At 48.1% G+C, this 25,686-nt stretch overlaps 1 protein-coding gene across 1 annotated transcript in view; it reads left to right on the top strand.

The window, feature by feature from the left end:
- Window positions 1–25,686, top strand: part of RPH3AL (rabphilin 3A like (without C2 domains)) — a 36,181-nt gene that overhangs the window by 218 nt on the left and 10,277 nt on the right. Inside the window, exons 2-6 of the mRNA XM_063146489.1 lie at window positions 6,698–6,809; window positions 10,636–10,779; window positions 11,784–11,913; window positions 18,673–18,759; window positions 23,552–23,726. Of these exons, the coding sequence (XP_063002559.1) occupies window positions 6,733–6,809; window positions 10,636–10,779; window positions 11,784–11,913; window positions 18,673–18,759; window positions 23,552–23,726 (613 nt within the window). The 5' untranslated portion in view covers window positions 6,698–6,732. The remainder of the gene's footprint in view (window positions 1–6,697; window positions 6,810–10,635; window positions 10,780–11,783; window positions 11,914–18,672; window positions 18,760–23,551; window positions 23,727–25,686) is intronic.

Genomic DNA, 25,686 nt, shown 5'->3' with positions numbered 1-25,686 from the left:
CTCCGGCAGGTTTTTTTTTTTTTAAAAAAATATTATTTTAAAAAAGAATGAGCTCAGGACGCTCCCAAATCTGGAAGCCTTTTAAAAATCGTTATTAAAATGCACGTGCTAAACTTCTTCGGTTCCTTGCGAATCGAACCCGCGACTCCTAACTTCGTTGGCACATGCCGGCGGTTGGCAGGAGACGGTGGGGCGGGCGGTGCAGGTGTCTTTTGGAATCCGGGAGTGGGTTTTGCAATCCAAATAATGGCACGGTGATTTTGTGTGTGTGTGTGTGTTCTCTTTTGGGTAGGGGTTGGTCAGGCAGGCGCCAATACTAGGTTGCTTCTGGCACCTTCTAAAAACAACTCTTGATTCGAGAAGACTTCCTTAACTGACCGGGCATTGTTTTTACTGCCTCCTTTGTTTTTTACATTGAACAATTTTAATTTGCTTTTTTAAAATCTTTTTTTCCCCTTTTACTCTTTATACCGAGGTTCGCCACTCTGCAATCTGCGTTAGATAATTGAGTGGTATATAAATATTATTGTTATTAATAATAGTCAATCTTGAGTTTTGGAGTGGAATAGGGTGGGTGTGCATTCCCCCACCCCATCCGCTGGGCCCTGAATTCGGTGGCATTCCACAAATTTCTGAAAGTGGAGGAAGGACTATTTCTTTCCTCTTAATTGGGAGGCTGGACTTTCTTGACAACTCAGAAACTATTATTATTATTATTATTATTATTATTATTATTATTACTATTATTATTATCTTGCCTTTTGTCCAATGCTGGTTCTGAAGGCGGCATTACAAAATTTTAAACATATACATTTAAAACCTATAAATAGAAATATACAAAGTTAAAAATATATTAGATATGTTCCAATATTATAACATTGCAACATTTAAAATTATTCGCCAAAGTCCTGCCGGAACAAAACAGTCTTTGCCTGCCTCCGGAAGCCCATCAAGGAGAGAGCCAGCCTAGCTTCCCTGGGAAGAGAGTTCCAGAGCACCGGAGCAGTCACCGAGAAGGCCCTGTCCCACGTTCCCACCGGGCATGCCTGTGGTGGGACTGAGAGAAGGGCTTCCCCTGAAGATCTTAAAGCATGGGCAGGCTTTTAGTGTGGGGCTCAGCAGAGGGTCCGTCCACAATGCCAACGAGTCCTGGAAGCGGGCGCAGTGATTGATTCTAGGGTCTTTGGTGCCGCCATTTTAATTTTCCCACAAAGGCCCAGGGTGGTGTTCCGTCCCTAGGGCATTCTGGGAAAGTAAGACGGCTGCATTAAAAAAAAAAAAACAAGTACAGATGAAAAGGGGAGAAACAGACAGGTGTCAGATGGGGTGGGGTGCTGAGAGGTGGATGAGTGGAAACGTAAAAACGTGTGTCCATGGAGCAGTCCAACAGCCGTCAAGTATTTTAAAAAGTATTACATTTAGGAGACGAGAGCCTTGATAAATTGGGCTGATTAAAAGCCAAAAATTAAACGGCTGGTGTTATAAAATGCAGACTTTTTTAAAAAAATGGCAATGAATTATTTTACTTATGTTTTTATTCTTCCCTTCTTCTGAGGAGCTGAAGGTGGTATACAGACACACACTTACCGGCCTTTTCTCCTCACAACAACCCTGTAAAGTAGGTTAGTCTAGGATGCGGGTATGTGGCCGTAATGTCTAGCGTGTGTCAGGATTTAATGAGCATTTAAACAGGATCTCCTTCATTCTAGTTTGCCTATCTGCTCACCTAAATAAAGTTCCTCCCTTTGTAGGACCTGCAACACAAAGTTGCAGCGTGTCCCCTTGCCTCCTACCCAGAATGCTCCTCTTCAGAGTTCCTGCAAAACAGCCATGCTTTCCTCCGGGAAGCTATAACCCAGCAATAAACAACACGGAGCCCTCTAGATATGTCGGACTGCAACTTCCATCTGCCCCAGCCAGCTTGGGCAATGCACAGGGATGATGGGCATTGTAGTCTGAAACGTCTGGAGGGCTCCCTGCTATATAACTAGAGGCATTCAAGATGCAACTGGGCAGCCATCTTCCTGGGATGCTTTAAGGTGTATTTCTGCATTGAGCTGGGGGTTGGACTTGATGGCCTTACAGGCCCCTTCCAACTCTACAATTCTAGGATTCTATTCTATGATTCTATAAGGAGAACAGAGCTCATGCGGCATGGTGTCTCCATCCCAGTTTTCTTGCCCTCTTTGTATGATAGATTTTTTCCCCTACCTCTGCACGCCTCGTGGATCTCCCAAGCATTTCTGTCGGCTTACCCCACCTGAGTTTGCTATTAAAGGGAATTGTCTTAATAAAAAAGGCCCTTAAAAAATAGCTTCTTGCAAAAAATACTTCCCCCCTTCAGTTTCCCCACCACCACCACCACATTCCCAGATAAGTTCCTGTGGTTTAAGAGAGACCTTTTTGATTGCATTGGCTGTGCGGCTAGATTAGAGCGCGTGTTTTAGTTAGTATGAAACGACTCTTCCAAATCGACGAAGTGTTCTGTACGACTCAAAAGGTTGCTATCTTTCCAAAAGAGATTACAGATGGCACTGTCCCATTGGGCCAGCGTAAAAATGGGATCGACAAGTGAAGTCTAATGTTTAGCTTCCGAGACCCCACGGCATGGCAATATATTTATCCTCCCCTTCTCTTGGAAACTGGTGGAGGGGGTGGTGGTTCAAGCTGCCATCCAAACTTGAACTGTAGAATGGCACCCTGAACATGTACAGCATTTCCTTCCTATATGTCGGCGTTTCAAAGGGTGATGTGTTACAAACAGACAAGCAGAGAATGCGGTAAACGGCTGTTAAAGTAGAACCAGTTCTTCATAACCTCTTTCAGCCTGACGGCTGAATTGCATTTCAAAGAAGGTCTCAGAAGAAGTGTTCTGTGGGTGGGTGGGGCCTAAAATACCACCATATTGTCGCTTGAAGCGCTTTCTGCGAGTAACTTACCCTTAAGAGGGGCATTTCAACCTTTTAGAATGGTGGAAAAAATGCACAGAAGCTGGAAGACCACCCAATGATCAGTGGTTGTTGGAAAGGGGGCGGAGCTGGGCAAAGGGGGTGGAGCCAATGGAAGGGGCGTGGCTATTGGCATACAGGAGAGGTTCTGCTCCCCTTTTTATAAATAAGTTGGCGACCAGACCAATTTCAGGGCCTCGCTCTTGTGTCGTTTTATTATGAACTGCCCGCTTGCAATTTGCAATTAATGACGAGGGTTAGACTCTCTGTGCATGCTCAGATACGATTGACCCCTTCCCGCTTTGATAGGGCGGGGATGTGGCTCTGCTGTCCGGAAAGGGGGCAGGGAGTCCATCTCGTTGGACCAGCGCGCTGACATTTGCTCCTTAGGTGAAGGCCTGTGTTCGATTTGTTCGCAACGCTGCGACACGCAGCATTTACAGCGCTGCAACACGCACCCCCGTTTTAAATTCAGTGCCAAACCCTGTGCGAAATCTCGCTCCCTCCCCTCCGGCCGCCTTGTGCATGGCCTACTTGGGTGCTGGATTATTCCTGCTTCGTTTCTTCCAGCGGCGTGATGTCTTGCACCTCCAATTTAGAAACTTTGCCGATGGGTTCACCGGCAGGTTCACCAGCAAAGACCTCTGATCCGGCCACCTTCTGTCTCCATTCTGTTTCCGAGGATGCAGGATAGATCTTTCCACCTGTCCCTTATCTTTTCTTCCCAGGGGTTGTTGCTACCTAGTCATAGCAACCGTGGGTGCTGTTTGTCCGGGTTGCCAAGGTTTCTTCTTTATCGGGTAGCCAAAGGTATCGGCACAGCGGCTGCTGCGGGCCGGAATAAAACCAGGCCCGGAGTCTACCTGAGCCTGGAACCTGCTCCATCTAGTCCAGAGCACGAATCTGTTAAGACGTCTCGCTGGAGCCTCGATAGAATAAATTACCTTTTGGAGGACTCCGAAGGAAACGCGACGGAGCTTTCAGATTTTTTTTTTTAAAAAAGAAGACGCAGAGTTTGACCACCTGCCGTCCACAGGGAAGCAAGTCGTAATAGCCTTCTTCTTCTTTCCCGTTAATGGAATCGTCCTCTGTCAAACGGAACGCTTCGGATGTGACAAAACGAGGGCCCCCAGGCTTAATCGAATGAAGCGATGGGTCCCAAGCTGCGACGGCACCGTGCTGTGAGAAATTAATTTAAATTATGAATCACTCCCGAGGGTCCCCCTCATCCCAATATTCACATATGAAAGGCGGGTTTCATCGGCCTCTTCGTGACATGCTGTTCTGGTAGAAATGTATAGGCCTGGAAGGGGGGAAAAACAGAGAAACTTGGGAGAAACGCATTTTCTTCCATTGGGGGGGGAAAGCCCCCAAACCCTCCATCCCACAATTTACTGTCCTCCCCATTTATTTATTTATTGCATTTCTGTCCCGCCTTTTTTTCTCCAAGGAACCCAGGGCGGCGTATATAATCTTCCTCTCCATTTTATCCTCTCAACAACAACCCTGTGAGGTGGGTTGGGCTGAGAATCTGTGACTGGCCCAAAGTCACTCAGTGGGCTTCCATGCCTGAGTGGGGACTAGAACCCGGATCTCCCGACTCCCAGTCCGACACTTTAGCCACTACGCCACACTGGCTCTCATTTATATGCATACCACCTTTTCAGTGGAAGACTCGTTTTGGTTTTTTTTTAAAAAAGCAATTGCTACAGGATTCCTAGCTCTCGCTTTAGGACAGGGGTGTGTTTATTTATTTATTTATTTATTACATTTTTATACCGCCCAATAGCCGAAGCTCTCTGTTTGCGATTCGGGGCTGGAATGAGTGGGGAATCGAGGTGGTTTTTTTTTTTTTTTACTGTGCAGCCTCTCCTCGCACTGGGAACACCTTAGGCGGGAAGATACGCTTGTACGTGTCTCTGTGTGTTCCCCCTCCTTTCTGAGAAGTGGCCAAGGCCACGCCGGTTGTTCTACCGCGCCTGCTCTCGTGGGAACCTTGCTGTCGGAAACAGACAGGGAGGGCAGGCCCCGAGGAAGCGGTGTTTACGGGAACAGAGCCCAAACCTTTTCCCCTGTGGTTCGGAGGGCAGGGAAATTTGCTTCTCAACATGTGTAGGCTAATTGATACTTTTCGCTTTCTCTCTCTCTCTCTCTCTCTCTTTTTCTTTTCTTTTTTTAAAAAGAGCAGGCTGCCTTCTGCAAATCTCTCTCTGTGTTTTCCTGGCAAATGTCAGCCTTGACAAAAACCAAATATTGGATGTACGGCCTCTAAATATTTAATAGGGGAGCTTATGTTCACGGCCGCGGCGTGCTCTTCGCGGCACCTGTTCGCCGGTCTCGTTGCCACGTTTCCAGGTAGAGCCGCTGAATTTATCATCACCGGAACCTGACTGGATCCGGCCGAAAATCCATGGTAATCCAGAGCCCTGCTTCTCAAATGGGCCGGTCGAGTGACTTTTGGAAGCCCTCAAGGAAGACGTGAAAGCTATATAGTCTTTTTTGTGTGTGTCTGCTATCTGGAATTTGGGGGTAGGCTACCCCTGAATGGAGAGGCTCTGTTTAGCTGTTGTAATTCGCTTCCACCAAAAATAAAAGGGGTTAGCAGGCTTGGATGTGGATGACGGCAGCTCATTAAATCGCGGTTTGCTCAATTTGGAGGACAGGTAGTTTGGGGTAATAGGCTTGGATGTGGGAAACCTCAGGGACAAATACTTTCTTAACTCTGAAGTTTGCTGCCTTCTCTTGGGGAAAGTCAGCCTTTGCCTCTCTCAGCCTGCCCTCCCTCACAGGGTTGTTGTTTTTGTGATTATGATGTTTTTGTGGGTCTCTTTTGTGTAGTTCTTTTGTCACTCGTCTCAATGAAGAATGGGTCATTTCTTTATTTTTCTTCTTTCCGTCTTTTCTTACTTCATTTATATCCTTCCTTTTTTTTCCTCATGCAAAGAACCCAAGCTAGCTTACGTGGTCCTCCTCTCCTTTTTATCCTCATAACAACAACCCTGTGAGGTAGGTCCTGCTGAGAAAGACAGGGACTGGCTCAAAGTCATCCAGTGAGCTTTCATGGCTGAGTGGGGACTAAAAGCCTGGACTTTCGAGTTCTGGTCCAACACTGTAATCACCACACCACACCAGCTCTCTCATTTTTTCAGCTGCTTAAGAAATCCACAGCAAAGTTGTTGCAGGGTGGTGGACAGGGATACTCTTTTCTTTTCGCACAAAACTAATTCCATGTGTGTCTGAGAAGGGGTGCACAGCAGTGAAGGGTAGAGGTTAAAAAAAGAGTCAGAGATCGAGCATATTCTACATGAGTGATTTATTGCACACTCATGATTGGCCCCCACACAGAAGTTTTCAGGGCCTTTACACGACGCTGTCAACCTCCAGGGCATCTCCTGTGCTTTCTCTCTGTAATCTCGCTGTTAAAAAAATCAGAGATAGTGCAGTGTTTAAAATAACTGTGGGATTAATTCTGCTACTAGATGGCGCTGTTTCATTGAACTTTATGTAACATTGACCAGAGGGGAAGTTTCAATTATAAATGACATGGTTGCTGTTGGTCGCCGTCTAAAGGAGCCCGTAGTGAATGTGGAAAGACCCGAGAAAAAAAAGCCTGATAAGGTGTAGGTTTTTTCCTTAATGTAGAGATGTCGTGATGCTCGAAGAACAGTTGTGGAGTGTGTCTATTTCAGGAGTGTGTTATATACTTATTTGTAAGAATTTTTTTTTATAAAAAAATCTTTTTCCTGCAGTTTGATATTGTCTGCTGCCTGTGCGGTACGTCGCCATGGCGGACACCATTTTTGGCAACGGGAATGACCAGTGGGTGTGTCCGAATGACCGGCAGCTAGCCCTTCGGGCCAAGTAAGTATCTTTCGATGGTTTCCCTTTTTACCCCGTGGGGATAATTTATTATTTATTGAAAGTGTTTTTCTCCTGCTGCTCGGCCCCAAAATAAAAAGGCTCTTAGCGCACTTGACAATTAGTTAGCAGAAAAGAAAGTTCCTGCCTGTAGGTTTACAATCGAAAAAGACACGGCACGCAAGGAAAAACGCACGTGGAGGGTAGAGGGGAAAATAAGTAGCGTCGCTCCAAAACAGTGGAGGCCTGAAGGCTCCGATTTCGTCGGGTCTGTGAATCCGTTCCGGGTTTCCGTCAGAACCAGCCAAAACTCCGAGGCTATTTTGGGGAGAGGACCTTGAATCGCTCCTTTAGTTTTCTGGCTCCACTGCTCCAAGGCGTTGTGGGGGATTTTCGGGAGTGCTCAGTTGTGCAGGGACCCAGCCTGAAACGACATCTGCAAATGTTTGTCTCCTGTCGACGCGGGTGCGCAGAAATGATTTGTTTGCAAGGAAATCATCTTCAGCGTGGCAGACCTTGCATTTTTATTGCCAGCTTCTGGGATGTTCTGGCTGCAAAGGAGGGTGTTTGGCCCGCCATCCCCTCACCTTGGTAAACACTCCCCGTATGTTACTTGCAAATTGTCGTTTATTTACTAGATAAGCAGATATCAAATCGCCCCAAACGGCGGCATCGAGGGCGAGATGATTAGAAATGAAAGATGGAGTGGCGAGGGGGGGGGAGGAATCAGGCAGTGGAAGCTGGTGTCTCTGAGTATGTTGGAGCGGTGAATCCGCTCTGGGTTTCAATCAGAACCAGCTAGAACTCTAAAGAAGTTTATCTAAAGTGCCCCCCACAAAATAGGTCTTTAGAGTTCTGCTGGTTCTGACTGAAACCCAGAGGTAAAGGGGCGCTGAGATGTTCCTGGGGGAGAGACGGAAACGGGTTTTTGCCAGGGCGGTAAACGGGTTCAGGGTGGCCACTTGTGAATCACCCCAAAAGAGGAGAATGCCAGAGAATTGCACGTGCTCGTGTCTGCATATTTTGTAATGCTTTCAAATAGGGAACGGTCCTTTGTTAAGGAAGACGCACGGCCACTCTGAATGTATGTTTAGAGTAGTGGAGGGTGGGTGGGGGGACAGGCGCCAGATTTGCGGGATCTACTCTGCCTTTTGCTGCAACTGTGACCCAAACTGCGGCTCAGGGGAGGGTTGGGGTGCACACTTAGGACACAATCCCATGCAAGTTTAGACAGAAGAACGTCCTGCAACTCCCAGCATACTGCAGCCAGCATGGCTGAGTGGGGCATGCTGGGAGTTGTAGGAGTTTTTCCTGTCTAAACATGCATAGGATTTTAGGATGCTTTTCTATTTAAACATGCACAGGATTGTAGGGTTTTTTTGTGTCTAATTATGCATAGGAGTGTAAGACTTCTTCTGTCTAATCATGCATAGAACCGTAGGACCTTTTTCTGTCTAAACATGCATAGGATTGTAGGACCTTTTTCTGTCTAAACATGCATAGGACTGTAAGACCTTTTTCTGTCTAAACATGCATAGGATTGTAGGACCTTTTTCTGTCTAAACATGCATAGGATTGTAGGACCTTTTTCTGTCTAAACATGCATAGGATTGTAGGACCTTTTTCTGTCTGAACATGCATAGGATTGTAGGACCTTTTTCTGTCTGAACATGCATAGGATTGTAGGACCCTTTTCTGTCTAAACATGCATAGGATTGCTCCTTTAGAGTAGAAGAACTGGGTACATCCAAATCCACCATTGGCCTTGGAGTTCATTTTCAATACTGGATCTGGGTCCGCCGTCTTTCCACGCCTGCTCCTAATTTCCCCAGTTTCGGCAGCCTAAAGCTGGCTGAGGGACGCTGGGAGTTGTCGTCCGGCACGCCTTTAGGGCACCTGCCTGGGGGAGGCGTGAGCATTTAAGACTCCAGATTTAAAGGCCGGACAGGGCGTGAGGAGTGGCAGGACAGAAGCTCGCCTTCTTTGTAAGGTTATTGCTTCTTTCCCAGCGGGTTTCCTGCGCCTTTTGCAACGGGGCTGGAACATCCGTGTTGATATTGTTTCATCTCTTCCCCGGGTGGAAATTAAATTACGTGGGCAGCTGCAGCGATGGCCGAACTGGAGTGAGATTTGGACATGAGCCGACAGCTCCGGTGTGTGGGCTGGTTAAACCGACCCCCTCTAGGCCCCCCCTCGCCTTCTGGAAGGTCGTAAAACTCTAAATTAGAAATTGAATTGCTTGGATATCTATTTATTTCTTTAAAATAAAATAAAAAACCCTCTTCTTTTTCCGCCTCCGTCCAGATTTCCTTATGTGTGGGATGTCCGTACAACTGGCTGTTCATTTCCGTCGTCACTTGATGGTTCAGGCAGTATTTCACCCGTCCAGTTACTCCACAAAGATCCCTCTCAAATTCCAACAGCCGGGCAAGAGTCCATCCAGGACCCAGGTTTAGCTGTCCTCTGAATAGACCCATTGAAACTAGTGGGATTTACGTTAATCACGACTAATTTAAATCCATTGGTTTCAGTGGATTTACTCTAAGGGTGAAATCCTGTGCATGTTCAGATGCACACAACAGTCCTACAGCTCCCAGCATGCCTTAGCGAGCTGGGTGGGGGATACTGGGAATTGTAGGACCTTTTTCTGTCTTAACTTGCAGAAGATTATGCCCTAAGTGTGACTTTGAATCCAACCCCAGATCTGGATTGTATCCGGATTCCATGATCCGGGAAGAGGTCAGAAACCAGACTCCGAAGAGCAGTTGAAAGGAAGGACTCCGTGGAGCAGTTCAAAAGGATCCCAGTGCTTTTTACTAGGCCCGGCTAATCTTTCTCTTACTGTAGTGTTTGTGAACCGCTTTTGACGTGAATACAGAAAAGGCAATGCGTAAATGTTTTAAGTGAATATCTGTACGACTAATGAAGTATTAGGCACGTAAATAATAAGTAGCAGTGGCGTGCGTGGCCAGGTGTCAGCGCTGATAGGGGTTTGAGTTGGTTTATTTGAGAAGCCATTTTGGGGTTGCATTTAATGGGGGACGTTCCATCCCTTCAGGTTTCCAAAAAGGCGCTCTCCCTCTTTTGAACGGAAGCTTTTGCATGATTAAAGGAAAGGAACCTCTCGTGCAAGCACTGAGTCATTACTGACTCTTGGAGGGACGCCAGCTTTCGCTGACGTTTTCTTGGCAGACCTTATAGTGGGGTGGTTTGCCGTTGCCTTCCCTGGCCGTTATTACCTTTCTCCCAGCTAGCTGGGTCCTCATTTTACCGACCTCGGGAGGATGAAAGGCTGAGTTGACCTGAGCCGGCTGCCTGAGAACCAGCTTCCGCTGGGATCGAACTCAGGCCGTGGGGAGAGTTTCAGCTGCAGAAACTGCTGCTTTACCACTTTGCGCCACACGAGGCTCCAACGTTGAGAAACGTGTTGTCTGAACCGAGCCATTGTTTGATTTTAAGTGGCAAAGAACTGGTTTTAATCAATCCTGTTAGAAGCTTCTGTGGATGCGTCTGGTGAAGCAGGGCAGTGTCCACGAAAGCTGAATTTGTTAGACTTCAAGGTGCCACGGGACCCTTGGTTGGATTTGCGGCAGCAGATGAATACGGCAAGCAGGCCATGGAATCTGCTGCTCCTACTTCTCACCACCTCCATCAAGAGGCGGGCAAGCAAGCAGGTTGCTACGGGGAAGAGGAGTAGCAACTCCTGGGAGCTCCAATCATTGAGCCCCTCCCGGGTTGTGCACCCAGGCAAACACCCTGTCATGCCGACCCCTGACACCGGCCAGGTTCAGAGCTGTTTTTCTTCTTTTCTCTACCCCTTTCCTTCCAGGCTCCAGACAGGGTGGTCGGTTCACACGTTCCAAACTGACAAACAGCGGAAGACGCAGGTGCTGAACTCGAAGGAGATGGAGGTCATTTTGGAGGTCATCCATCGGGCGGAGAAACTGGACGTTGTGGAGCAGCAGAGAATAGGGTACGGTCGCTGGCGAAGTCCCGTATTTCTGACCATTTCTTATGACCGTCGTTTGAGTTCTCTCTCTGTCCGGTGGTCACGTAAAAAGAACCCAGCCGCATCAAACTAAAACGCCAGTTCGGTTGGGAATATTGCAACGTTGTCTGCAAGTTCCTCATTGGAGATATCGTTCCACAACTGGGGGGCCACCACAGAGAAAGCCCCAGTGGTGGTGGCCCCCCCAATATTGTGCAAGATTGAGACGGGCTAAGAAATGCCATCATCTTGAGCAGGGTGGGTGTGTAGAGAGAGGTGGGCTGCATATTACAGAACAGCCTGGGCATGGTATGGACTAACCCAGTCAGGGCACAAGCATCATGGGAAGGGACTCAACCGGAGGAATCCCTTTGTTATCTCCGATTCCTGATTGGAGATAACGAAGGGATTTTCCTTTGCACTGCTCGCCCCTACCTCATCGGGATTCCCCTTGTTACCTTTGTTCAGCGATAATGTGGGGATTCCTCTCTCCAGGCCAGAGGGCAGGATTTAGGGAGAGGAAGGAGTGGAGACCCTGGAGCTTGTCTATGGAACTTGGATCAGGCCTTACAGCTGTGGGACTCGCCGCCACCAGAGATGTGGAACTAGCTGTGATATCTATAGCAGGGGTGTTTGAACCTCTTTCTGGCCGACGGGGCCTGGATTAGATTTTGGAGAACTTCTCAGGGGCCACTGCCCAGCGGTGTTCGGGGCGAGGAGAAAAGAGGGTAGGGCGAAATACCGGACTGTTGTGACTGAAAGCTCTCAGGGCTGGGAACTGAGCCCCAGAGAGAGAGTCCAACCTTTGAGAACCGGAACCAGGGAATTGCCCAATGGTTGGTGGTTGAAGGGAAGGGGGTGTGGCCAGAGAAGGGGCAAGGCCATTGGGGGGGGGGGAAACCCAGGGCGGAATTCAACCCCTCTGATCGACGGGTTGCAGCCGCATCCTCTCCTTGGGCTCCGCTCTAACGGAGACGCTTATTTTGCAGGCGCCTGGTGGAGCGCCTGGAGAACATGCGGAAGAACGTGATGGGAAACGGCCTGTCTCAATGCCTGCTGTGCGGGGAGGCCCTGGGCCTGCTCAGGAGCACGGCGGTCTTCTGCCAAGACTGCCAAAAGGTGAGGCCGCCGCCCGACGCGGCTCCGGCAGCCGCCCCACAACCCTGCTGCCCCATGCCGGCTTTCCTCGTTCCTCGTTTTCTGAACAGGGGACCCAAGAGTGTGTCTTCTTTTCCACACTTTTGGAACAGCCCCCCAAACTCAACCACTGTCAAGCCCAAATCCTGCTCCGGGGAAGGCCGAATCCTGCAGCCCACGTACATCACGCGAGCCACGTGAATTTAGCATCTCTCCACCCCCGGGGAGAGAGAGCAACCATTTTTCATCCGGGGTCCATTTTAACCCCCCTGGAAGTGAGTCGGCAGGCCGGATGCCGTCAAGCCCCACCCCCTCCATGATGTCATCTGCCTGCACCCCGCCCATTTTAAAAACAAGCACCAAATCCCTGGGCAGAGAGAGGCGTGACACTCTTGGGACTCCGTCCCGGTTTTTGCACGATTTTCGTGAGCCGCCCGGAGAGCTCCGGCTATTGAGCTTTACAGAAATGTAATAAATAAATAAGGGATCGAGGTTTTCCTCAACATGCCCCTCCTCCTTCTAAAATCCGCATCTCCTTGGTCCTGAGATCTAGAACATTCTCGTTTTGATTTATTTATTTATTGCATTTCTGTCCCACCTTTTTTCCTGCAAAAACCCTAGGCGTCGTACGTAATCCCCCTCCTCTCCGTTTTATCCTTACCACAACAACCCTGTGAGGTAGGTCGGGCTGAGAGTCTGTGACTGGCCCAAAGTCACCCAGTGGGTTTCCATGGCCGAGGTGTGGGGGGGGAACTAGAACCCGGATCTCCCGACACTACAGCACACTGGTTTTGGGTTGGCTTCTTGTTTTCCCCTCCTCTTTCAACTGCGGATTGCAGGAAACCGAGATTTGCTCTTTCTGTAACGGGTCATCACGCCGAGGCTCATGGGGACGGCAGACGCCTCCCATTGGGCGCACCCGAGCCCCAAGATGTGCCGAAATGGGCGCTCTCTTTTGTGAACCGCGGCCATTCGCTGCTTTTACACTGTGATTAAAGGGGTGTTTTGAACGGCAGCGAGTGATAAAAACATCCGATGCTGCCTTATGTCAAGATTCTTTGGCAACTACCCTGATAGTATCTCCTCTGACAAGCGGCAGCTGTTAAAAATCTTCAGCAGAGAAAGCTACCTACCACCCAATCCCCCCTTTTTAATGGGAGGTTCCAGTCTTGAGCCAGAGAATTTCTACTACAGGGCCTTTCCCAACCATTGAGCTACGGTCCCTCCCCGTAGAACAAGGGTGGTCAATTTCAGAGAGTCCGGAGGCCATTTTTTACCTCCCTGGGACCCCATGTGGGCTGCACTCACCCCCCACCCCACCCCAATTATTTTTTAAAGCAGCATTTTTTAAACAAGAAATAGCGTCTGGAGCACTACAGAAGGTCATATGTATGCAAGCTAAAATTTGTTTTTCTAGGCCTCCGTAACAGCTACAAAGCTCCTGGAAGGTCAAATCTTGCTGGCTTTCTAGCTAAATTTGATCCTTTTAGGTGCTCTAGGTGCCGTTTTCACCATAAAATAAATAAATAAGTAAAATGTAACTTTTGGGGGGAGTAGGAGGCCGTGGGACATGGTGCTGACCCACCCCTTCCATAGAAGATAGTTTGAGATTAGATCATCAAGGCCTCACTTTTTCCCTGGACTTACTGCACCGTCTGGGTACCTTTACCCTCTCTCAGCCATCTGTATAGAATCATAGAATAGTAGAGTTGGAAGGGGCCTATAAGGCCATCGAGTCTAACCCACTGCTCAATGCAGGAATCCACCCTACAGCAACCCTGACAGATGCTTGTCCAGCTGCCTCTTGAAGGCCTCTAGTGTGGGAGAGCCCACGACCTCCCTCGGTAACTGATTCCATTGTCGTACTGCTCTAACAGTCAGGAAGTTTTTCCTGATGTCCAGCCGGAATCTGGCTTCCTGTAACTTCAGCCCGTTATTCCGTGTCCTGCACTCTGGGAGGATTGAGAAGAGATCTAAATGGGTCTAAAACAGACTCTCGCTGGGCCGAAACGTAGAGCAAACGAAGTGGGTGACCCCCCGTTTGGAATAACAGTGCACCAAATAATAGCGGAGAAATTGCACGGCGTGCACCTCAAGCCCTGCCTAAATAGCTTGCAGCCGCGCACTTGTCTTCGCATGGTTATAATATATATTTGATATTATATATTTAAGAACATATTTTCCTCGCCTGCCCTGCTCCGTTGCCTTCCCATCAGGAAGTCCATTTAGTTCACGAACGGCGAGTCTCCTTCACGCTCGACGGCACAGCGAAAGCGTTTTAGTGCTTTTAAATTACCCAGGAGGCTGATCCCAAATTGACAGCTCAGCACGGTGTTTCTAACCCCCCACCCACCCCCCATCCCTACTTCTTCTTTTAATCCGGTTGCAAGATGGGTTTCCGCGAGGAAGGAATTACAAAAAGAAGAAAGGAAGGCAGGAAAGAGTGAAAGCACGTTTCGAAAAATGATATTTGTGATATTCAAAGGCGGGAGGACGAATCCGGCTGGCTCGTTTGCGGACCTGAGTTGCCGCCGCTCTGAATTTAATTTACCTTCTTGTCAGAAATAGTCAACAGAGGTGGCAAGGAGGAAGGATGAGAAAGGGAGCAAGTGGGCGTCTTGCAGTTAGCAATCTGTTGTGTTTATATCAATCCTTTCCTCTAAAGTGCCCAAGGCGACGTACATAAATCCTCCTCTTCTCTGTTTTATCCTCGCAACAACAACCCTGTGAGGTAGGTTGGGCTGAGAGTCTGTGACTGGCCTGAAGTCACCCAGTGAGCTTCCGTGGTCGAGTGGGGACTAGAACCCGGGTCTCCCGACTCCCAGTCCAACACTATGCCACTACTGTGTGCTGCAGTTTGTCGAAACTTGGCTTGTCATGTCTGAACTCAAAAACAACCCGCGGTTTGCTGACCAGCTGCAAAACACCAAAGGAAGCCGTCATTTGTCATTGGCTTACGAAGTCTGGCATAATAATAATAATAATAATAATAATAATAATAATAATAATAATAATAATTTTATTTCTTACCCACCTCTCCATTTTGATCAAGGTGGTGAACAACAGTAAGTATGAAATACTGATGAAAAACATAGTATACATTGTTAAAACATCCTAAAAAAACATCCTAAAAGCATCCTAAAATTCCACTGGATAGGCCTGCCAGAAGAGATCGGTCTTTATAGCTTTCTTAAATGCTAAAAGACTGTTAAGTTGACGAATCTCCTCCAGCAGGCCATTCCACAGTCTTGTTTAAACCATGGCTTGTCCCGCGATGTCTGAAGCTGGAACCGTGGCTTATCCCTGGCTTGTTTGCACTGCCGTCCGCCCTGAAAAAGTGGCGTCCGGTAAAGGCAGCCCGGAAACGGAGCCATTGTGAAGGCTGGGAAAACAGGCACGACGGAACGAAACCGGAAACAGCGAAACTGAAAGATGCACGGATCATGCGTCTTTCTCTCCTCTGCATCCTGTGAAGACAAAAATAACAGTGATTCATAAATTTGTCAGTAGTCCTTATGGGTCCTTTTTTATCTTTGTCTTTTGAAATGTAAAAGCTAGAATTTTGAGCGAACCCGGGCGGATTAAAAAGGACAGCCAACGTTTAAAGTATGTGTAATTTATTGACCCTGCGAACTCTCCTTCCTCTTAGAATCATAGAATTATAGAAGAGTAGAGTTGGAAGGGGCCTCTAAGGCCATCAAGTCCAACCCCCTGCTCAAGGCAGGAATCCACCCTAAAGCATCCCTGACAGGTGGTTGTCCAGCTGCCTCTTGAAGGCCTCCAGTATGGGAGAGCCCACCACCTCCCTAGGTAACTGATTCCATTGTTGTACTGCTCTAACAGTCAGGAAGTTTTTCCTGCTGTGTTTCCCCCCAACACACCCTGAATCCAAGCGAAATGTTTTGTTTCCTCGGTGACGCTGCGTTTTTCTATAGCGAGAGCAATAGAGGGATTTATTTATTGTTTTCTGGAGTTCTTTAAAAATGAAATGAGTTTGACGATGGCACAAGCGGCCACAAGGTGGGGTACGAGGGCTGTTGCATGTCATTGGGTGATGGAATACTATTCTGAAAGCCGTACATTTCAGTTCCTGTGGGATGGGAGGAAGCAGTATCCAAAGCAGTAAGCCTGTGTGTACCAGTTGCTGGGGAACATGGGTGGGAGGGTGCTGTTACACCGGGTCCTGCTTGTGGGACTTTGTAGACAGACTGCTGGACTAGATGGACCCTCGGTCTCATCCAGCAGGGCTCTTCTGATGTTCTTATTTAATTTGTCCCATTTGCATGGAAAGGTGGTTTATAAGTACAGTTTCCTATATCTTTTCCACACACAAAATGCCTCTCGCCTGTTCACTCTCCTTTCGGATGCTGTAGGCCGTTTAATGGTAAAACTTCCATAAAAAAACATCAGTTAGAGCTAAGTTTTCTAATGAAATCCCTTTGTTTCTTAAGTGATTTCGATTTGTTGCCTTTATTTTGTTAACCTTATTTCCAAATCAAATAAAATTCCGCGATCCAAAAAGGAAGGAAAGGCCGCAGAGGTGGCCGGACAAGTTGGTGAAACGTTCCGTGCTACCTGCCCATTTCTCCCCAGTCCAACGGGGAAGCCCCAATTTCTATGGAAGTGGATAGTTTTATTTCTAACAGTCTTCCCTGGCATGCTATGCATTTTTTCCCCCCAGGGAGGGCGGCATTTAAAAGAATAGCTGCGGAGAAAAACCGGACGGGATTCCCAAACGGTTTCCCCCTGTGTTTCCGAAATGGGGCGAAACCATGCTCCCATTTATGTATTTGCAATATTTATATGCCGCTCCCCGTTCAAGAATTTCGGAGCGGAGAATGTGCATCTGTATTTCTGGGAACCAGGCCAAGATTTGGCACAGGGCAATGGAGGCCCAGGATCTCTTCTCGATCATCCCAGAGAGCAGGACCCGGAATAATGGGCTCAAGTGACAGGAAGCCAGATTCCGGAAAAAAACATCCTGACTGCTAGAGCGGTACGACAAAACACCAGGAAAAACGTCCTGACTGTTAGAACAGTACAACAAAACATCAGGAAAAGCGTCCCGGCTGTTAGAGTAGTACGACAAAATGTCAGGAAAAACATCCTGACTGCTAGAGCGGTACGACCAAACATCAGGAAAAATGTCCTGGCTGTTAGAGCAGCACGACAATGGAACCAATGACCTAGGGAGGTCATGGTCTCTCCCACATGAGAGGCCTTCAAGATGCAGCTGGACAACTCTCTGTCAAGGATGCTTTAAGGTGGATTCCTGTATCGAGCAGGGGGTTGGACTCGATGGCCTTATAGGCCCCTTCCAACTCTACTATTCTATGATTCTATGTGGGCCGCGGTTAGCTGACTACCCTTGCAGGGCCTACCGCTGCCTTGGCCCCCTGACCCTCTAATCCATGCCAGGCCGATGGGTCTGCGAGCCACTTCCCCTGAGGGCCTCCATCGGACCCGGGAGCAGGCCCAGATAGAAAACCCCGCAGGAAGTTGCAAGCAAAGCCTCCCCACTTCCTGCAAACGGGGCCTGTAAATAAATAGGGTGACTGAAAAGCCGCTGTATTCAAACGCCGGCCGCAAGAAGCCGTGTGACCTTCCGTTGCCAAGTTTCTTGGCCGTGGCTCCTCCTGGCGGGCTGGCCTTAATGGCTGATCGATGGCTGTTAGCACCATCTGCGGCTGTTGCGGTTCAATCAGGGGGCTTAATTTCCCCTCCCAGCCACTACCGCGGCCGTGCAGGAATAGCACACTTCTCTCATTAGGAGGATTCCCCCCCTTTTTTTTATTATTGAGCACGGGCTGTTTTTCACCGACAGCTCTCTCTCCCTCTCCCTTTTGAAAGATTTCTTCATTTTGCCTGTCTTGAGCGCCGTGGATTAGCTCTGGTTTTCCCCAAAGCAAACGCACCTACCTGCTCTGTCCCATGCAGCCACCAGGCTGGGCCCCTGCGGGCGGCGGCAGTGCTCAGCAGCGATGCTACTTGGGGGGCATTGTGGGATTTTTAAAATGGCAGCACCCAGGTAGAGTGACCGTATGAAAAGGAGGACGGGGCTCCTGTATCTTTACCAGTTGAATAGACAAGGGAATTTCAGCAGGCGTCATCTGTATGCATGCAGCACCTGCTGAAATCCCCTCTTCATCACAACCGTGAGAAGCTGCAGGAGCCCTGCCTTGCGTCCCCGGAGGCAAAAGAGGGCAGGGCTCCTGCAGCTTTCACGGTTATGATGAAGAGGGGATTTCAGTCAGTGTCATTTGCATGCATGCAGCACCTGGTGAAACCCCCTCTTCATCACAACAGTGAAAGCTGCAGGAGCCCTGCATAGCATGACCAGATACAAGAGGGGGCAGCTTTAACTGCTGTGATGAAGAGGGGGTTTCACCAGGTGCTGCATGCATGCAAGCAAACGACACCTGCTGAAATCCCCTTTTCAGTACAACGGTTAAAGGTACAGGAGCCCGGTCCTCCTTTCCGTAGGGTCACCCTACACCCAGGCTCACGCTGCATTGGAAGTGGTGCAGGTATGAGAGGAGAGCACCAGAGGCCTTTTCGTCAATATTTGGGTCAGCTCGGGTGTATGATATCCTTTGTTAACTCATGGGATTCCACGTTCCCGTCTGTCCCTTGGTGTCCATCTGTTTTGGGGCCTGGTGAGACAGACGCTTTCCCCACCTTTTCTTGGCCTTTTTTTTAACTCTCTCCCTGCTCCTCCTTTGTGTCTCCTCGTTTCCCCAGAAAGTTTGCACCAAATGCGGCATAGAAACCTTGGGCGCCCAGAAACGTCCGGTCTGGTTCTGTAAGATTTGCAGTGAACAGAGAGAGGTGGGTCTCCGGAGGGAGCAAGAATTGCTCTTATTTATTTTTCCTGCCTGCCTTCAGTGTCGTTTTGGCTTTTATGTGCTTTTTGACAGGGACTTCGATCATCGAGACGAAATGATTCTTAGCCCCTGCTTTTCCTCCCAGCCCCTAATCTCGCTATTTCTCTCCCCCCACCCCATACACACACTTTAGCTCGCTTTTGACCCAATCCTAACCACACCCTCCGTGGGAGCCATTTTGTAGCGGCACCCACAACGGTTTCTCAAATTCCCCAATGTGACCACCGGTCCGAGACGGTTGGGGACCCCGAAACAGACTGCGCATGAGTAAACAGAGAAAACGCTACATGGGAGAGGGGGTTTAATGCAACTCACAAGCACACCCCCTGACTCCCCATTTCCAATTTTTAGTAAAATAATGCCCCCCGCATCCTCCTAGCTGTGGGGACCTTTATCTGTTTTAATCTGAACACCGCTGTCAGAGTAGCCAGTTCTGGGCTAGGTGAAGAAAGAATCTTCTCTAGAAGAAAACAGCTTTCTGTGATAATGGCTTCCGATGCTAACCAGGTTCCTGTCTAACCAGGATTAGAAGCACAACGCAAGGTTAATAAGGGCTTAGTTGACCTCTGGTGTGCATCGGAATGACGCCTCTCTCCCGTGGGAGCTCTCCCTGGTCCTGAAAGGCCTGGCTCCTGAAAGGCCTGCTTATTCGCCCAGGACACCTTCCCATTGCCGGACAACTCCGGCCTCAAGACAATCTTCTGCTTTGCGTTGTCCTAGCTCACAATTTGAGCTCCTCCGCTTCCGTGCAGCCTTTGGCCTGTGCGTTGCTTGACGGCCCTTTTGTCAAGACCGGGCACTCCCATTCCTCCCCGCGGTCCTGCCACGAAACCCTTCCGTCTGGGTTCCCCCCTCCGCTTCCCACACTTGGCACGTGGCGGCCTTGAACGAGCCTAAAGGTCGCGTGGCTTCCCCGCCCACTCTTCGTATTCCTCCGCTTCTTTTTATCGGCCGTCTGTTTTGCCTCCCCACCAATTTTCGGAATTGCAAAAGCCTTTGACCGCTTCCCGCACCTTTTCCTTTCTTTTTTTTTTTTGTCTGGGGCAGGGCCATTTGAGCCGCCGCTTGTTTCGCGCCTCGTGCTCCACAGGCATCTTTTGTGCCTTTTTACGGTCCTTTCTCTCGGGCGAAGCGAGCAATTTGCCGCTGCGTTCTGATCTCCGAAGCAATCATTTTTTTTATTATTATTTGTAAGGTGAAGGGCAGGCGGCGTTTCTCTGCTGACTGCTGGAGTTGAAAAACAGAAGAGGAGCCCTGCTGGATCAGACCAAAAGGCTCATTTGGGTCCATCAGCTTGCTTCCCACTGTGGTCAACCAAACAACACTTTAGGAAGCTGGTTTAGGGGATGCAGAACTCTGGCCCACTGAGCCTCTAGGAGGAAGGGCTGCACCAGTTGGCGAGGGGAGGGGAATAGAGATGGGGACCCCCATGATCACCTTCCGGTTTCAGCTTGGAGATTACAGCTAGGATGCAGGGTGTGAATGGCTGTGCTCCCCAGCAACTGGCCAAGACCCTTTCTGCCGGCTTGGAGAGGCATGGAACCTTTCTCCCGGCTGAGAGAGGAACTTTTCTCAATGCTGCGAGAAGCATGGAACTTTTATCTGTGCTGAGAGAGGAACTTTTATCCATGCTGAGGGAGGAACTTTTCTCCCGGCTGAGGGAGGAACCTTTCTCCATGCTGAGCGAGGAACCTTTCTCTGGGCTGAGCGAGGAACCTTTCTCTGGGCTGAGTGAGGAACTTTTATCTGTGCTGAGAGAGGAACTTTTATCCATGCTGAGGGAGGAACTTTTCTCCCGGCTGAGCGAGGAACCTTTCTCCATGCTGAGGGAGGAACCTTTCTCTATGCTGAGCGAGGAACCTTTCTCTATGCTGAGCGAGGAACCTTTCTCTATGCTGAGCGAGGAACCTTTCTCTATGCTGAGCGAGGAACCTTTCTTTGGACTGAGTGAGGAACCTTTCTCTGGGCTGAGCTAGGAACCTTTCTCTATGTTGAGCGAGGAACCTTTCTCTGGGCTGAGCGAGGAACCTTTCTCTGGGCTGAGCAAAGAACCTTTCTCCGGGCTGAGTGAGGAACTTTTCTCTGGGCTGGGAGAAGCACAGAACCTTTCTCCATGCTGAGCGATGAACCTTTTTCCATGTTGAGTGAGGAACCTTTCTCTGGGCTGAGAGAAGCACAGAACCTTTCTCTGGGCTGAGAGAGGCACAGAACCTTTCTCCCAGCTGAGAGAGGCATGCTCTATCTCTTCATAGGGCTGGCCCTGCTCCCAGTTGCTTGCTGTGGAGGACAGAACCGGCTGGAGGATCTTTCAAACACCTGGGAAACCCATGGGCGGGACACCCCGACAGCGTTACGCTGGAGTTTTAAATCTCACTTGAGGCCGGGGCCGGGCAAAATGCCACTTGCTTCCTTTCCCTCCAGCAGACGGCAGAGTTAATGGTGCAATGGCTAGATTCACTTATGCGGGTTGAGGGATGCAGGTCCGCGGCTAGTTAAAAGATCTCCTCTGCCCTGGATCGCATGAGCGGAGGACCCAAGAGAGAAATTGGCCTGAAGAACTCAACTGCGAAGCTCTGTAGCTGCGTAACAAATCTAACGGGTGTGAGTTGAATTTCCCCACTTGCCTCGTTTATCCTGCTGCTGTCCAGCTTTCGGAGGGAGGCAGAGGCAGAGGCCTGCGGAAGGGAGTGCGTGGGCACAATTCCTCACGGCATTGTTAATCGCAGCGTGCGCCGCCGCCCGCACACAGTGATTAGCAAAGTGGTACATTGACATTTCTGAGCATCCTACCATACCTTCGCTATCCATCCTGCCTTTTCACCGTGCGGAAGTGTGGTCTTAGGTGCAGAATCAATATCCCGAGAACTCTTCTTTTTCTCGTTTTTTTTTTTAAATCAAGTTACTAGCCCTCATGGATGCTGCCAAAAGCTCACGGGGTACTCCTTGCCGCTGCGCCGGAGGAGACGTAATAAGAGACCCCCCTGGGAGAAGCTGTTCTTAAATTAGGGGGAGAAAAGAGGGGCAAGACTTCTAAAACCCACTAGGCAACGGGGCAGCCTCAAAAGTTTGGGGGACCAAATCCCCTTGGCTTTACCGTAAACCCAAATGCTGGTGGGAGATAATAGATACTACTATTCCCCGCTTTTCTTCTCTGTTTGGTTCCCTTCTGCCCCCTTTCGTTTGTTCCCCTTGTTTTTGATTGTAAACTCCTTGGAGCAGAGACCTTCTCCTCTTGCGCTTTGTAAAATGCTATGTGCACTGATGGTGCCACAGAAATAAACACGTTTCCTAATTGGGCCAACCACAGGGCGGGAGGGGGAAATACTTGTAAAATTCTGTGCTCCTTTGTTAAAGCAGATCCTCGCCCTCTTGACTCGGTGCGTCTCGTTTAGCTCACTGTTAGCTTGCTGGCGGTCCCAACAAAATTGGTTTTCAGGGTTATTGCTTTGTTTCGCACACACACACCCTTATTCCATCACCACCCACCCTGTTCCTTTCTTTGTGCCAAGCCGTAGATATATTAAATGTGTTTTTAATATGCTCCCTTCATCACAACCTTGTTATTACAATCTAAATTGGAAGGCACAGCGCGTTCTTGCGGGAGGCCGCAACGCTTTATCACACTCCTGGCTTTTTGTGCATCTTTATCCGCCACGGCATTCGGGCCTCTCTTTCTCGCTTAGACAACATCTCCCTCTTGGCTTGAGTCTCCCTTAAACTCAATTTCTAAGAGGCGTCCGCTCAGCATCTCGTAGTGCGTTTATTTTTGCCGTGTTAATATTGTGTTTCACTTGCCGGCTATGTCTGTTCGGAGACCATTCAGACCTGGGGTTTCCTTCGGTCTCTTCTCTGCTCCAAGGGGAGTCCCTGTCCCGTGTGCTTGAATTTCTCCTCCTTGGTCTCCTATCCTGTTGGCACTCAAGCTCCTGAGTTTGCTGTTGCAGGGAGTGACGACAATCTTGAGGTCAAAAGAAGAGCCCCAACTGGATGACATCAAAGGTTCACTGAGTCCAACATCTTAGGAACATCAAATTAGCGGCAGGGATAGTCTTAGAGAAGAAGGGAATTCCGGAGGAGGAATTCTAAGTTGGCACATCGCAGCTGCAGATTTCGTTATTATCTATTAACTCTTAGTTAATATCAATTAATTATTAATTAGTTATTAATTAATCATCAACTGATGGTTAATTAATTAAAAGATTACTAATTAATTGTAGATTGATGATTAATTGTTTATTGATTTAATTAATTCTTAAAATTATTAATTAATTCTTAATTGGTTATTAATTGCCAATTGATTGTTAATTAATTCTTATTTATTTTATTGTATTTTATTTATTTATTACATTTTTATACCGCCCAATAGCCAAAGCTCTCTGATCATTAATTGTTAATTGATTGTTAATTATCAATTAATTGTTAAGTAATTCTTAATTGATTATTACTTAACTGTCAATTGATTATCAATTAGTTACGCTATTATTAATTAATTCTAAATAATTCTGGTCTATTTTCATGAATTACTATTAATTCTTTCTAATCTCAATTAAATTTAATCATTATCAATGACTGATTGTTAAGTGTTAGTTTTTAATATTATTTTAAATTATTATTGATTGTTATTAATTGTAATAATTTCTTCTCTGGGGCATCCTTTTTTGTTGTTGTGAATCGGCTCAAGATGTGTTGAATGAGCTACTGAGTGTGATTTTTAATGTTTTGCTTGTATTTCGCAGGTCTGGAAGCGCTCTGGAGCCTGGTTCTACAAAGGTCTCCCCAAGTATATCTTGCCCTTGAAAAGTAGCACCAAAGGCCACGAACCTCACCTGAGACCACACTACGTGGAGCCGGCGGTGCTGGACCTCAAGGGCGTCTCTACAAACCGCTCGTATACCTGGGCCAGGGGGAGAGGTCAGCTTTTGCCGTGTGTGTGTGTGTGTGTGTCAACAAGTTTTCCGACGACACCAAATTATTTAAGGTGGTTAAAACACCAAGGGATTGCGAGGAGCTCCAAAGTGATCTCTCCAAGCTGGGAGAGTGGGCGTCCAAATGGCAGATGCGGTTCAACGTAAGCAAGTGTAAGGTGATGCACATTGGGGCAAAAAACCCCAACTTCAAGTATAACCTAATGGGATCTGAGCTGGCGGTGATGGAGCAAGAAAGAGATCTTGGGCTTGTGGTGGACAGCTCGATGAAGCTGTCCACCCAGTGTGCGGCCGCTGCAAAGAAGTCAAACTCCATGTTAGGCATGATTAGAAAAGGAATTGAGAATAAGACGGCCAGTATTGTACTGCCCTTATGCAAATCTATGGTGCGACCACACTTAGAGTACTGTGTATAGTTCTGTGTATAGTTCTGGATATGTGATGGCCACCCATTTGGGTGGCTTTAAAAGGGGGTTGGATAAATTCCTGGAGGAGAAGGCTATCCATGGCTACTAGCCCTGATGGTTGTGTGCTATCTCCAGTATCAGAGGCAATAATAATAATAATAATAATAACAACAACAACAACAACAACAACAACCCACATCTCCCTCTGGATCGAGGCGGAGAACAACATGGAATACAAAAATATTATAAAAGACATAAAACTTATTAAAATGTATAAAACGAATATATTAATAAAATAACAGCCAGACAGTAAGCCTATATACGCCAGTTGCTGGGGAACATGGGTGGGAGGGTGCTGTTGCGCCGTGTCCTGCTTGTGGGTCCCTGGTTGATAGCTGGATGGCCACTGTGTATGAACAGAGTGCTGGACTAGATAGACATTTGGTTTGATCCAGCAGGGCTCCTCAGATGTTCTTTTGAGCCTTTTTGTTGATTGATTATTTTAAAGGTTTTTCCCCCCGCTTTGATGATGATGATGATCATTATTATTATTATTATTATTATTATTAAGACAACCATGTAAGCCACCTTAGTCTCTTTGCAAGAGTCAAAATGGCGGGATATAATATTAATAATAATAATAATAATAATAATAATAATAATAATAATAATATTTCTTACCCGCCTCTCCGATTGGATCAAGGCAGCAAGCATAAAATACATAAAATACTGATTAAAAACATGGTATACACTGTTAAAAACATCCTAAAAGCATACTAAAAGTATCCTAAAAATTCTACTGGATAGAATGTAATAGATCGCTAAATAAAAGAATTGGCTACGTGGCCCAGGCTTGGTTTAAATGTTAATTTTCTTTCCCTAGTGCTGTTGTCATCAGTGAGGCCTTGTTTGGTTTTTACAACACGCCCTAAGTTGATTTTTGGAGCAAAAGACGGGGAAAAGCCACATTCCACATCCTAGCGGTGTGTGCTGTTGTCGGTGCGTTAGTGTGAGAAGCGAACGCTTGCACGCTGCTCCATAGATGTGAACGTGCCTCTACTTCTCCTGCCGTGAGCAAGCGGTTGCCGCGGTAACCCCCTCACAGGCCTCAGCCTTGCCTTGATTTATCGCTGGGGACCCTCCCAACGACGGCACGGTTGTCTGGGTCTCTTGAGCACCCATATGGGGGGGAAGCGCATATCAGGGATAGGGGCCTTGATGGGGCAGCTTTTGTAGGGCTCTCTTCAACCAGCAAGAGAACTTATTGTTACAACACGAGGTGGAAGCGGAAATGTTGAAGAGCGAACCCGTGTTCGCGAAATCTCGGGCTCGGCTCGTTCCATGTCGGGATTTCCATGTTAAAGGACGCGACAGTGTTTCGTGACTTCTGTGTTTTTAGGGCCAATGTTTGGAGCGTGAGAGGCTATGTTCGTTCCTATGAAACTGTGGTGGGACCTGAAAGGGCGGATCCCCGTGGTTCGCTGAGTGGTGGTCACAGACTCTCAAGACACAAGTTCTCTCTCTTTAGAAGGTTTATTA

This window comes from Elgaria multicarinata, chromosome 22 (genome assembly GCF_023053635.1).
Source record: "Elgaria multicarinata webbii isolate HBS135686 ecotype San Diego chromosome 22, rElgMul1.1.pri, whole genome shotgun sequence".
In the NCBI taxonomy this organism is placed as follows: Eukaryota; Metazoa; Chordata; class Lepidosauria; order Squamata; family Anguidae; genus Elgaria; species Elgaria multicarinata.
Note: the sequence above shows the minus strand (reverse complement) of the source record. Positions and strands in the feature narration are given on the sequence as shown.